This window comes from Verticillium dahliae, genomic scaffold (genome assembly GCF_000150675.1).
Source record: "Verticillium dahliae VdLs.17 supercont1.12 genomic scaffold, whole genome shotgun sequence".
Taxonomy (NCBI): Eukaryota; Fungi; Ascomycota; class Sordariomycetes; order Glomerellales; family Plectosphaerellaceae; genus Verticillium; species Verticillium dahliae.
The window spans coordinates 351,581-363,369 of record NW_009276943.1 but is presented as its reverse complement, the minus strand read 5'-3'; the positions used below and the strand labels follow the sequence as shown (position 1 = coordinate 363,369).

The 11,789-nt window shown below is 56.5% G+C and overlaps 3 protein-coding genes across 3 annotated transcripts in view; 2 read left to right on the top strand and 1 right to left on the bottom strand.

Annotated features, from left to right (window-relative positions):
- Positions 1-2,856, bottom strand: part of VDAG_06396 (chloride channel protein) — a gene marked incomplete at both ends in the record, with an annotated part of 3,156 nt that extends 300 nt beyond the window's left edge. Inside the window, 6 exons of the mRNA XM_009658774.1 lie at positions 3-536; positions 587-919; positions 969-1,840; positions 2,060-2,100; positions 2,221-2,572; positions 2,649-2,856. Of these exons, the coding sequence (XP_009657069.1) occupies positions 3-536; positions 587-919; positions 969-1,840; positions 2,060-2,100; positions 2,221-2,572; positions 2,649-2,856 (2,340 nt within the window). The remainder of the gene's footprint in view (positions 1-2; positions 537-586; positions 920-968; positions 1,841-2,059; positions 2,101-2,220; positions 2,573-2,648) is intronic.
- Positions 2,857-3,373: 517 nt separating this feature from the next.
- On the top strand, positions 3,374-7,916 carry VDAG_06395 (uncharacterized protein; the record flags this gene model as incomplete). Its single annotated transcript, XM_009658773.1, has 4 exons — positions 3,374-3,607; positions 4,061-6,649; positions 6,864-7,150; positions 7,217-7,916. The coding sequence occupies 4 exons, from the start codon at positions 3,374-3,376 to the stop codon at positions 7,755-7,757; spliced, it is 3,651 nt and encodes a 1,216-aa protein (XP_009657068.1). The 3' UTR covers positions 7,758-7,916.
- A 414-nt stretch (positions 7,917-8,330) lies between these two features.
- On the top strand, positions 8,331-9,281 carry VDAG_06394 (eukaryotic translation initiation factor 6; the record flags this gene model as incomplete). Its single annotated transcript, XM_009658772.1, has 3 exons — positions 8,331-8,365; positions 8,470-8,628; positions 8,735-9,281. The coding sequence occupies 3 exons, from the start codon at positions 8,331-8,333 to the stop codon at positions 9,279-9,281; spliced, it is 741 nt and encodes a 246-aa protein (XP_009657067.1).
- Positions 9,282-11,789: the final 2,508 nt, after the last annotated feature.

Here is an 11,789-nt window from a genome sequence, read left to right as displayed (position 1 = left end):
ACTATGTACTTCACAAAGCTCTTCTTGTGCACCAAACCCGCGCTACCGTTGACGAGCAGCACGCAGATGTAGCGCAGTCCGAGCTTGACGAAGAACTCGTAGACCAGGTCCATCGGCGACCGAATATCGAGCGCCACGGGCGCCGCATCGATGAACGGTGTCAAATCGGTCGGGTCCACGTCTTCCTCACCTCCTGAATCCTCAATCGATTCGCCGTGCGGCCTCGCGTGCGCCATGAGACACAGCGTGCTCTCTTCGTCCTCGAGATTATCGAGGGCGTACTCGAGGTCCGGCGCCGGGATGAGCCCCACCAGCACGTCGTCACGAATTATCGGCAGACCGCCGTCTAACTCGCCTGCGCGGTGCAGAATTTCCAGCTTCGTCCGGAGACTAGTGGCCGGGACCAAGGGCGAGCTCGTCACGTTGATGACACGTTCCCGACGCACTCGGGGCACAATGTCGGCCAAATCCGACGTGAACGTGGGCTTGTGCTTGTTGTCCAGGAATGGGTACGAGTTCATGTTTGTTAAGAGATCCTTGCTTGTGTCAGCTCGTCTCTCGAGTCATGAGGATTCCGCCGACTCACGTATATGCTTTCAGGCTCGATGGCGTCCGCCGTCCACTTTGCCACGAGAATGGCCAGCGAGAACGGCAAGACATAGTCCAGACTTCCCGTGAGCTCGAACAAAATGACGGCCAAGGTCACTGACAGCCGAGTCACGCCGCACATGGTGGAGCCGGCCGCGATCAAGCCGTAAGCACCAGGCTGGATGCAGGTGCCAGGCACAGTCGCTGCACAGTCGCTCCAGAGCCCAAAGTGGGGGAACCGCATGACGGTCCATTGCACGATGTGGCCTACCATACGGCCCATGAGACCTCCCACCACCATGGATGGGACGTAGATACCCGCAGGTACTTTCTGGGAGCTGTTAGACAAGAGGCGGCCGGATACGAAACAGACGACTTACAATGCCAAAGGTGACAATGGTGAGCAGGCCCTTGATGAGGAATGCAACGAGCAAGCTCATAAGGATGGGGGGGATCTCGCTGATTTCCGAAGGACACAAGCCGAGGTCGTCCCGGTCGGTATCCTTGTCATTACAAGGCGATGCAAGGTTGAGAAGGAGTTTGGCGACGGGGAGCCTCGTGAATACGTTCCAGTAGCTGAGCAGAGCGGTTGCGATGGCCACCAACAGCACCTCCAGCATCGGGTACGCCTTGATTACCTTGATGCGCCTGAAGCTCTGGGCCCAGTATTTGGATGCTTTGATGAAGAGCGCGCCGGCGGCACCGCCCAGCATACCGACCACGACGAAGGTGGCCAACTCAAAATAAGCCCAGTCGATGATGTAGCGCACCTGGAACAGGACAATCTTCTGCGTGCCGTAAGGATTCAGGAACTTGAGTGTCAGGGCAGCGACCATGCAGCAAAAGAAGGTCCTGAAGAGCGTCTTGGCTGGGAAGAAGTAAGACACTTCCTCGAGGCCAAAGAGCACGCCACCGAGTGGTGCACCAAAGGCGACAGCTACGCCAGCGGCCGCCGTGGCCGATAGAATCTCTCGACGCTTCGCATCGTTCGAATCGTACTTGGAGAACATGCGGCAGGCAATGTTGCCCACGCACGTAGCAATGTGGACGTAGGGTCCTTCTTTTCCGAGACTGAGACCAGAACCGACGCTGAGAACCAAAGCCACAGATTTGATGACCAAAGTTCGGAGACCGAGGAAACCGTGCAAGACGAAGCCACTCAAGATCACGCGGACTTCGGCCACGCCGCTGCCCGCGGCCGAGTAGTAGATCATTGGTGGCGCCCCTGGTTCCTCAACCGGGCTGCGAGGGGCTGATGTTCTCGTCGCTCTGGTTCTCGTCGTCGGAAAGCGCAGGAAGAAGCTCAGCAGCGAGGTTCTCGTCAAAGGTTGTCATCCTATATGCGGAAGGGACAACGGTCTTTGTGGTCAGTGTCAGAGCGCATGCCGTGCAGGCTAGCGCAATGACCAAAATGAAGTAAACCACATATTCGGTCACGCCCCCAACGGGATTTGTTTCGAGGACATCGGACCAAAGGCGCCAGTCGTCACAGCTACCTGTAGGGCAGCATTTCTAGTATCCAGTCAGCTTGTGTCCACAGTGTGCGTGTTGGCTTGCTTCTTCCGCATGACCAGGTTGAGAGGATGCGGATGGCGGACCTTTTCATTAATATACCAAGCTCTGGTGCAATACCCATCTTTCCAGTCGAACAAGGTAGTTTCGCAGACTGTGATGGTATAGGCGATGAGGGCGATGATGACTCCACACACAAAGCTGAGGAGCCAGCCCTGGGACGCGTCGAAGAAGGCATGAACGCGGCCACGAAAGTCTTTACGGCTGCGCAATGCCTTGAGACGGTGAGCATCTGCAATGTTGTCGTGCACCCAATCCGTCGATGTAAACTGATCGTACCATACTCGTTCGTCGGAGAACAGGGAGCCTTTCGACTCGAGCATAGGATCTGGTCGGTCGTGAATCGCGTTGATCAAGCGAGCGCTCCACGAGGATGGGTGTGAGCTGAGGTGGCGGGAGCTCCTAATGCTTCCTACAAAGAGACAGAATTCCGAGGTTAGCACGGGGTGGGAGCTGCATGAGGTGCCCCGGGGCATAGATGTCCGTACCATGCCCACTGTTTCTCCTCGAGAGCCCAGGAGTCTTGAGGTTTGATGTATCATGGCTGTTGTGTATGCGAATGTGGGATCGCGACCGTTGTAACAAGGGTGATCGTTCGTCTGGGTGCTCGTTGCTGCTGCTAAGATCGAGACGAGACGGGCGTCGGCTGTGTGCTGGCGACACGGGTGCAGAGAGGTGCTTCTGCCTGTCTGCCATGATGGGTGTTCCTTGTTCGGCCAGTTCGCGTTGGCAATTCGCAATGGGCGTGGTGCTTCGCAGATGAGGATGAGAGAGTCGACGGCTGACTGTGATAGTCACGGCCGTTGCTGCCGTACACGACGGATGTTGAACCTGACACTGCTGGCTGAGGGTCGGTCGTGCTTATTTGTAGGGTATGTGGGAGGTGTACACACCAGACCACAGGAATTTCGTCACCGATGGCAGGTGGTGTAGGTTGGGAGTAATGCTGAAGGTGGTTCGAATGGGGCTTGTGACCGAGGTGTCTCAGAGCATGTCGTCAAAATGCGCAGCATGCTCTGGGTGGACAAGCCTGTTGGTTGACAGGGAGAGGTATGCAACCTGACAGACCAGGAGCAAGGGCACACAAGGTGTTTGAGGTCGGAGAGGTTCCCTTGGTTCACCGACCCAACGGTAGAGATGTTTCGGAGTGGCTTGAAGCGTGAGCGGAGGGTATGGATGTAGGCCGTAGGAGAAAGGTGGATGGACAGCGAAAATGAGGAATGGGATGTTGACGATCTCGTGCGCACTGCTATGGCGAGCTTCGGGGTCACACGTCCTGCCCAAGGCTCGGCACGGACATGGAGTACGCTCGGCTCGAGGGTACCTTATTTGGAGGTCAAGGGAAGGGCAGCAGGGAAATTGTATCATCGCCCCGCGTGGCGCCTGTGCCGCCAAGCCACCCATCCGCAGACCCATCAAGCTCCCTAGCGTTATCGAAATAAGGCAGGTAGGTACATAGTAACCCTCACGTGCACGAGGCGCCTGACTACGTTACCTACCTACCTAGGTACCTTACCTTACCTTAAGGTAGGTACCTAAGGTGCCTTGGTCTTGGTTGTTGCACTAGACGAAATTCGTGTCAGAGAAGAGTGCAAGTGCCTCGTCCAATATGATGGACTCCACGGATGCGAAGAATGCAAAGCATAACCGGGGCTCATTCTCTGCTTGACGAGCCTTAAGATCGCATCTGTATCGCACGCGCCCAATAATGCTCAGGCCAAAGCTTGGAGCGAGCTTTCGCGTGGGCGATTAAACGTCACTATAGCGTCAAAAGCGTCCTGTGGGGAACCACTCCCCACGCTCCCGGTCCACTCCGGCGATCGACCTGGCCCGCCCACAGCTGTTTGACGGGCCGTTACAGGGCACTTGTGCACTAAAACCTGCAAGAGATGAACCATAGCGAAACTCTCCGAGCCCGTCAGTGCTTAGACGCGCCGACCGCGATCTGCCAGCGACTTCATCTCATCCAGCACCTGGACCAGCCAAGCTCTCAATCACGCTGTTGTTGGTTGTCGGTATCCCGTTGCCGGTATCTACACATGTTGGGACGAATGTCACCTGGCATGCTGGCGTTTCAATGACCGAGTCCGATGGGAAGGGCCTGACGGTGCCCAAATTCTCTTCCTTCAAACCACCAGCGCCGGTGTTGGACGTATCGACACACGTATCGACACAGTCGAACGAGGACACGTCTGACAAGACATCGAAGCGCCACAAGGACGGGACATCTCATAGGCACAGGCGACATGATCGACGCGAGGATCGCGATCGCTCGTCCCGGCACCGCCACGACCATCGCTCTGAAAACTCATCCGCGCATGCTTCGGAATCCCGTCGAGATAGATATGAGCGTAGTCTAGAACATCTTCCGGATAAACGCCTTTCAGACAAGCATCGATTGGATCGCGCCTCTGAGAGTCGGCATCGTCATCGCTCAAGGTCGCCAGCTCAAGACAAGCTTGCACTGGTGAGAGCACAGCCAGGGTCGCAACCCGACGCCGCCCCGGCAGGAGATGCCCAGTTCATTATAGATCAGCGGGGAGACCCTCTGATCTCGAGGTATCGCAGAAATGACCGTTCAAAGGTTCCCCAGTACCGTCGCAATGGGCGTGGGCGGCTGCTGGGCTCCGATGGCTACCTGTCGATTCACATCGATGCCATGGACGAAGAATTTAGCATTCGACGGCCGGGTCAAGGAACCTCGGCTTTGAAAGATAGGCACCTTTTCGCCAAGGTTCGTCACACGAAGCCAAGGCGAATTCGGGTACGGAAAGACGCCACGGCATCATCAGGCGAAGAGGACTTCGTCCCACTCAGCCAAGCGAAGAACCGACGCCACGAACATGACGCGTCGGCATCAGAGGACGAAGCCATGGTTTACAGGTCTATCGAAGGCAAAGCCAAAGCACATCAGTATTCTGACAGTGAGCTGGAATACGACTCGTCTGACGCCGGCGAATTGAGGTTTGACGACGATGACCCAGCTAGAAAGAAGTCCATCGAGCTCTCACGTCGCGTCAAAGAACATCCAAACGACATTGAAGCATGGCTGGCCCTCATTTCCCACCAGGATGTGCTCTTGCAGAATATCCAAGACTCTGGCGGTGAAGCTACTGAGGCCGAGGTGCGCAGCTTTGCCGAGATTAAGCTTTCCATGTACGAGAGCGCTCTTCAAGCCCAATCTGCAGACCATGAAGAGCAACTCTTACTCGGCATGATGCTGGAAGGAGCCAAAACTTGGCCAGCCTCTAAGCTCCATCGGCGACTACTAGACGTTGTGCAGCAACACCCGACCAGCTTCGTGCTTTGGAAAGAGAGAATCGACTCGATGTTGACGAACATGACGGCATTTCAATTCCAAGAGCTGAAGGATGCTTATCAAGAGCGTCTGCTATCTCTCCCTGGCTTACAGAAGTATCCTGTGAGTCCATTTCCAGGAGCAAGTCAGGGTACAGACGTTCAAGCGCTTCATGAGCAAGTCATTTATGTTTTCCTGCGCATGACAAGGTTCGTATATGATACAGGGTACCGCGAACTCGCCGTGGCTGCGTGGCAGGCCGTCTTGGAGTTGAATCTCAATCGACCCTCGACACTCTCTGACGCGTCATCGACAGAGGTTATGGATCAATTCAAGGACTTTTGGGAAAGCGAGGTCCCCCGAATTGGTGAAGACAGCGCTCAGGGATGGGCTCATTACGTGCAACAAGACGGACTACTAGATGCCCCTGACCCCGTGGCACACCCCATTCACAGAAGCAAGTCGCGCAACGTGTACCAGGCATGGGGGGCCACCGAGCACGTACAAGGCCAGCAAGCCAGGCTGCCTGCCCGATCCATGGATGAAGGTGTTGATGACGATCCATATCGCGTCGTCATCTTCTCGGATCTGGAAAACCTCATCTTTTGCGTCCCTGGAGCTTTGATAACGGCTCTGAGAAAGCAGTTGGTTGATGCTTTCCTCTTGTTCTGTCATCTGCCTCCCGCCGACGGATCAAATGGATGGATCAAGGCAGCAATGAATGATCCTCACGTAGTTGGCAGCCTCCATGGCCTGAGGAGCGAGCTGCTACGAAAGCCTGCTCAGCACAACCCCGACGAGGACGATGCAAAACGCCTTCCGATCTTTGATTATGATGCGCATCAACTGAGGGCATCCTTCGACTGTGTCTTCGCAAGTCAAAGTTGGTTTAAGTATTTTGCAGGTTGGCCAACCCGTGACAAAAACCTAGGGGGCCCTGTGCCGCTTTCTTGGACTGCAAACGCGGTGCGGCAGGTGGTCAACACCGCAGCTGCTGAGTCGTTGGCTCAATACTCTTTGGCCCTGGACTGGATTAACGACCCCGCCAATGTCAAGAAACGAGCCCGGGCACTACTGAAACAATTCCCACGCGACCTTCGATTATACCTGGCATATGCGCTTGCAGAGGAGAGGAATGGGAACCTGCATGTTGCAAGACAAGTCCTTGTCTCCTCTGCTGGTCTAGCTAAGGTATGTTACGTCGCTCGAATCACCGGCCCAAAATGGTTGTGCTGACCCTTTGCAGGCACCTTCTACCGACTCTGAAAGCAAATTAGTTTTCTGGACAACCTGGAGCTGGATGGAGTTGGAGGCTGGTCAACGAGCAAGTGCCATACTTTGTCTGTGTGCATTGGCAGATGGTTCGGCCATGCCAGACCCTGAGGTGACGATAACGCCCCATCAGTTACTCATCACGCAACAAACCCTACGCGGCAACCTAGGCTACAACACACCAGCTTCTGAAGCTGAATCCACAGCTCTGAACGCAGGTGCACTGATCCTATGCGAGTATCTGACAGTTGGAGGGGGATCTGAATCAGCGTCTCTGATGCAGGGCAACATTTCGACAGCAATGGATAGAGTATGGTCGGTGAGCGAGGGTCTCAGTAAGTGTGGCTTTGCAGGCCAAGCAGCCCACGAGGTTTTACTGCAGTCAGCGGCAAGGTTACTCTATTTCCATGCCAGGCAAGGGTATGTGCGAGCAATTCACTTGGGGATCAGCATTTTTGCGGTAAAAATACTGACCGCGTTGCCTAGTCCGTTTCGAAGCGCCTATCTGCGAGAGCAGCTTGCCAAATGCCTCGGTATCTTTCCTAGGAACACAATGTTCCTGAGTCTTTTCGCATGGGCATCTTCGAGTTTTGGCATTGACGACCCCGTCGGAGACATGCTTCGCAGCACTGCCCTCGCAAATCAGAATGATTGCGTCAGCAGCCGGATCTTTGCCATCAACTATGAGCTACAAAGAGGCAACTCGCACTCGACCCGTGCCGCCTTTGAACAGGCACTTAAAAGCCCGGCGTGTCGAGCCAACAGCGAGCTATGGCGGTGCTATATTCAGTTTAGCCACTCGCGGAAGGAACTCCGAGCCAAGGCAAAAGACAACTTCTTCCGTGGCCTTGGGCAGTGCCCGTGGTCCAAAGACCTGGCCATGGAGGCGTTCACTACGCTGGCCAACGTGATGGATGAGTTTGAGCTGGGGTCAGTTTTCAACACGATGCAGTCCAAGGGGTTGAGACTTCATGTAGAGCTGGATGAGTTTCTGGCCACGCAGGGCAGGGAAACAGGAAGGCGGTAAGAGAGAGAGTCTTCAGTTGGACTACATCATGATGAGCAAGCATGGTGCAACTGCTCAGGATGACTCAATGCGGCGACGGGTGCAGGGCTGAATTCTGCCGTGAACCGTTGTCAAGTGAAATGATGCAGGAGCTAGCACTACATGCAAATCCACAATAGCAAGAGACGCCTATGAGGAGTCACCAGTGGCAATTGAATGTGCATGTTGAGTCATCGGCAGCCCAGATGAGCCAGACAAGGCGGCAGCGGCGGGGTACGAGGCCTCAACTCGAGTTGTCAGCAGCATCAGTGCAGAAGGGGAGGAGGTGCCTTGGTGCTAAGGTACAGGGATTGCCTCCCGCAACCAGTGGCAGCCCCACTCGGTCGCCCCCCTCAATTGGGCCCTCTGGCCCTCTGGCCCTTAACATGCGAGCTCTGCCCGCAGAAAAAACCCATCTCTTTGCACCTCAAACTCGTGATACCTTACAGACGACGACCCGCAGCTGCTCTCTTCTTGTGCCGAGCGCAGCTTTTTCGAGACCCTCTACCTAACATTCCCGATTCCCAAGTTTTTCCCCGATCAGACGCAGCAAACATGGCGGTGCGAGCCCAGTTTGAGAACTCCAACGAGTATGCCGAGACGACCCCTCGACCCCGCCGACCCCGCCATGCGAGAGCGAGAGAGGATGCATCTCGCCTCACCCAGAATGTTGCGCTGACCTCACCGTGTGCAGAGTTGGTGTCTTCGCGACGCTCACAAATTCCTACGCCCTCACGGCCATCGGCGCCAGCGAGAACTTCTACAGCGTCTTCGAGGCGGAACTGCAAGACGTCATTCCCATCTGTCGCACAACCATTGCCGGCTCGAGGATCATCGGGCGCATGACCGCGGGGTACGTTTGCTCCCCCCTCCTCTCTCTCACCCGCTCACATGCGGTCCCTTACACTGTCCATGGCTTCTCGTTGCTGACACGTTCTTGCTTCCGCCCTGCCTTTCAGAAACCGCAAGGGCCTCCTCGTGCCGACCAACACGACCGACCAAGAACTGCAGCACCTGCGCAACAGCCTCCCGGACGCGATCCGGATACAGCGGATAGAAGAGCGCCTGTCAGCCCTCGGCAACGTCATCGTGACCAACGACCACATCGCCCTCGTGCACCCCGACATTGAGCGCGAGACGGAGGAGATCATCGCCGACGTGCTCGGCGTCGAGGTCTTCCGGCAGACCATTGCCGACAATGTGCTCGTCGGCTCGTACATGTCGCTCTCGAACCAGGGCGGCCTCGTGCACCCCAAGACGTCGATACAGGACCAGGACGAGCTCAGCAGCCTGCTCCAGGTGCCGCTCGTCGCGGGCAGTGTGAACCGCGGGAGCAACGTCGTCGGCGCCGGCATGGTGGTCAACGACTGGATGGCGGTGACGGGTCTCGACACGACGGCGACGGAGCTCAGCGTCATTGAGAGCGTCTTCAGGCTTGGCGAGGGTCTGGGGCCGAGCAACATCAACACGGGCATGAAGGATACCATGGTCGAGTCGTTCTACTGATCGCGGGGACGACGGGCGGGCGGGAGTTCATGTTGTTGCTGTGGCTACTGGTTCACGGTGTTGGGTGGCCTCGTGGATGAGCAGGTCATGATGAATAGGAAGAAAGTCATTCATCTTCCGCTATACGGGAGGTTCGAGGTGCGCATAGATATCGAGGCCGGCCCAATGAGAGAGCATCGTCAAGCTATCTGTCGGGCGCGTTATCGTGTGTGTGTGACGGTTGCAATGTCTGCGCCTAAACGTGAGGAGTCAGGATGCGACAGCTCAGGAAATGATATGACATGGTAAGTGCGATTCTGGTGTAGGTCAAGCTGCTGAGATAATCGCCACCTCGACCACGGCACTAGCACCAGACAAAGACGCTCATGTTGAACCATCAGGAAGAACTACATCACGTGACCCAAGTGAACTCTGCCTGTGGAATGAAGCACTGACAGCAGGTTGAGTAGGCGATTACGTTTTCAGGACCTTGCACAACACATAACACATGTACAATCAACTGAGCAAAGCCATATTGTGACAAGACAAAATAGCCGCCCCCCCCCAGCGCAAAATGACGATGGAGGGTGGTGGTGCGTAGGGTAGGACTTGGACTTGGGAAAATGACGAAGACGTTGCACAACATGATGGCTTCATCTGGAACATGCAGTAGGAGGATGGTTTCATCGTGACACCCGTTACGTAGAGCCCACCGTCCATGACTGCTCATGGCATTTTCCCATGTCTTGCCACACGATCGATCAGCTGTTTCTCCAACGCTGTCTGTGAACGGCGTGGGCGTGAACGGCGAGATCTCAGGGCCCATCTAGGAGCTCGGATCATGCTAGATCCCTGCTCAGAAGCGAGGTAAACATTCCAACGGGTCGGCATTGGTGCACAGCTGCCGTCTGCCCATCTGACGTCTGCGTGCGCGTGCGCGTGCACGTGCATTCCCAGCCACCAGACGTTCCCAGGCATACTTACTCCCACTGAGGATGAGAGATGAGTACCTACTGTGCCTTACCTAGCAGGTGGTCGACGGGTCGATGCCTCGCGGTCACGTAGTGAGCCTAGGTATACTGTAGGGTCTTTGGGGCCAATTCTCCTGCCACTGGCCTGTCGGTCCAGGCCAGCAGGGCACTGAGCACTGAGCTCTCAGCACTAAACTCTCGTCTCCCCACCGACAAGTGACAACACACAATGTGGTTCCAGGCCCGCCCTGGCGTCGCATCCACGAATCCCATCCACTGCCAGCCACAACCGAAGAACCAAGACCTCAGCAGCAAGACCCCTTCGTCATTGGGCCGGCATGGATCCTGCATGAACCTGCCCTGACTCCTGGTCTGTCTCTATTCATCTCGGCCATCTGCAACTTTCTTCCTTCCTGGTCTGTCTTGACATTACCACGAGCTCGTCCCTCCCCTCAATCGCCCATCCGTCCACCGTGCTGCATTCCAGGCATCCCTTCACCGTCAATAGTTTAGCCCTTCGATCCGTCTTCCTCCCACCCCACCTTTCCCGCGTCCTCTCTTTGTTCTGCATTGCCCGACAGTCAGGTCAAGGGAAAGACAGCCTGGATCGGTCTCCCGCGACGCCGACCCGAGCTACTCCCACCTCCGGTCCGCCGCGTCCTTTGTTCGCCTTTCCCAGCTGCTGGGTTAACATTCACCGGCCAACATTGGTCTCCTGAAAAGTTCGGCCTCGCCTTGCCGCCAATCGAGGCCCGCAAGGTCCAGGACGGTCTTCGCCTCACAGCTTTTGGAGCCGAGGCGCAGACTAGAGGGGAAAAGCTTGCAGCTTTACCCCCGTCCCCGTCCCGGCGCGCTATACTGTCCAGCAGTCGTTCACATTCCTGCCTTGTCGATAGCTGGACTTGCCGCATCGGTACAGTGGCACTACCGCGCTCTCGCGCTCCTCAACATACCAGAGCCGGGCTGCGAACCGCGGAAATCGCTAGTGTTGGAGCACCCAGAGGACCTCCCACTACACGCGAAACATTAGCACGTCATGCTAAGCCCTTCCGTTTCCGTCCCCGCGGCTGATGGCCCGAGGGGGTCTGGAAGACCCCTGGACTCTCCTCCAAATGGAATGCGTGCGAGCCACCCTCTCTACCAAACCGCGGATGCGAACGCCGCGCCGACAGGTCGTCCCCTGGCCCAAGATCGGCAAGGGGCCCATCCCACCGTCCCATCAACCGCTCTCCCCGCGCCCGCTACCCTGAACAGCACCAGACAGTCTACCTCGAGACCTCTGTCTCTGGGGCCCCCCCATGCCACTCCCTCCTCTCTCCAGCAACACTTTCGCCATCAACGCCATCAGTCCAGTACAGAACTTCGTCCTGCTGCCGTATACTCTCCAGCATCTTCTGGCATCCCCTCCCCGACGAACGAGAGGACGCCGAGACCACGATCAATCGACATGCCCTTCACCGGAGACACCAGGGCCGGCAGGTCCCCCGAGTCAGGCGCTCGCTCTCTCCTGAGCTCCTGGCTACCAGGGCCCGCTTCTCCCAGCGAGACGGACAACCCG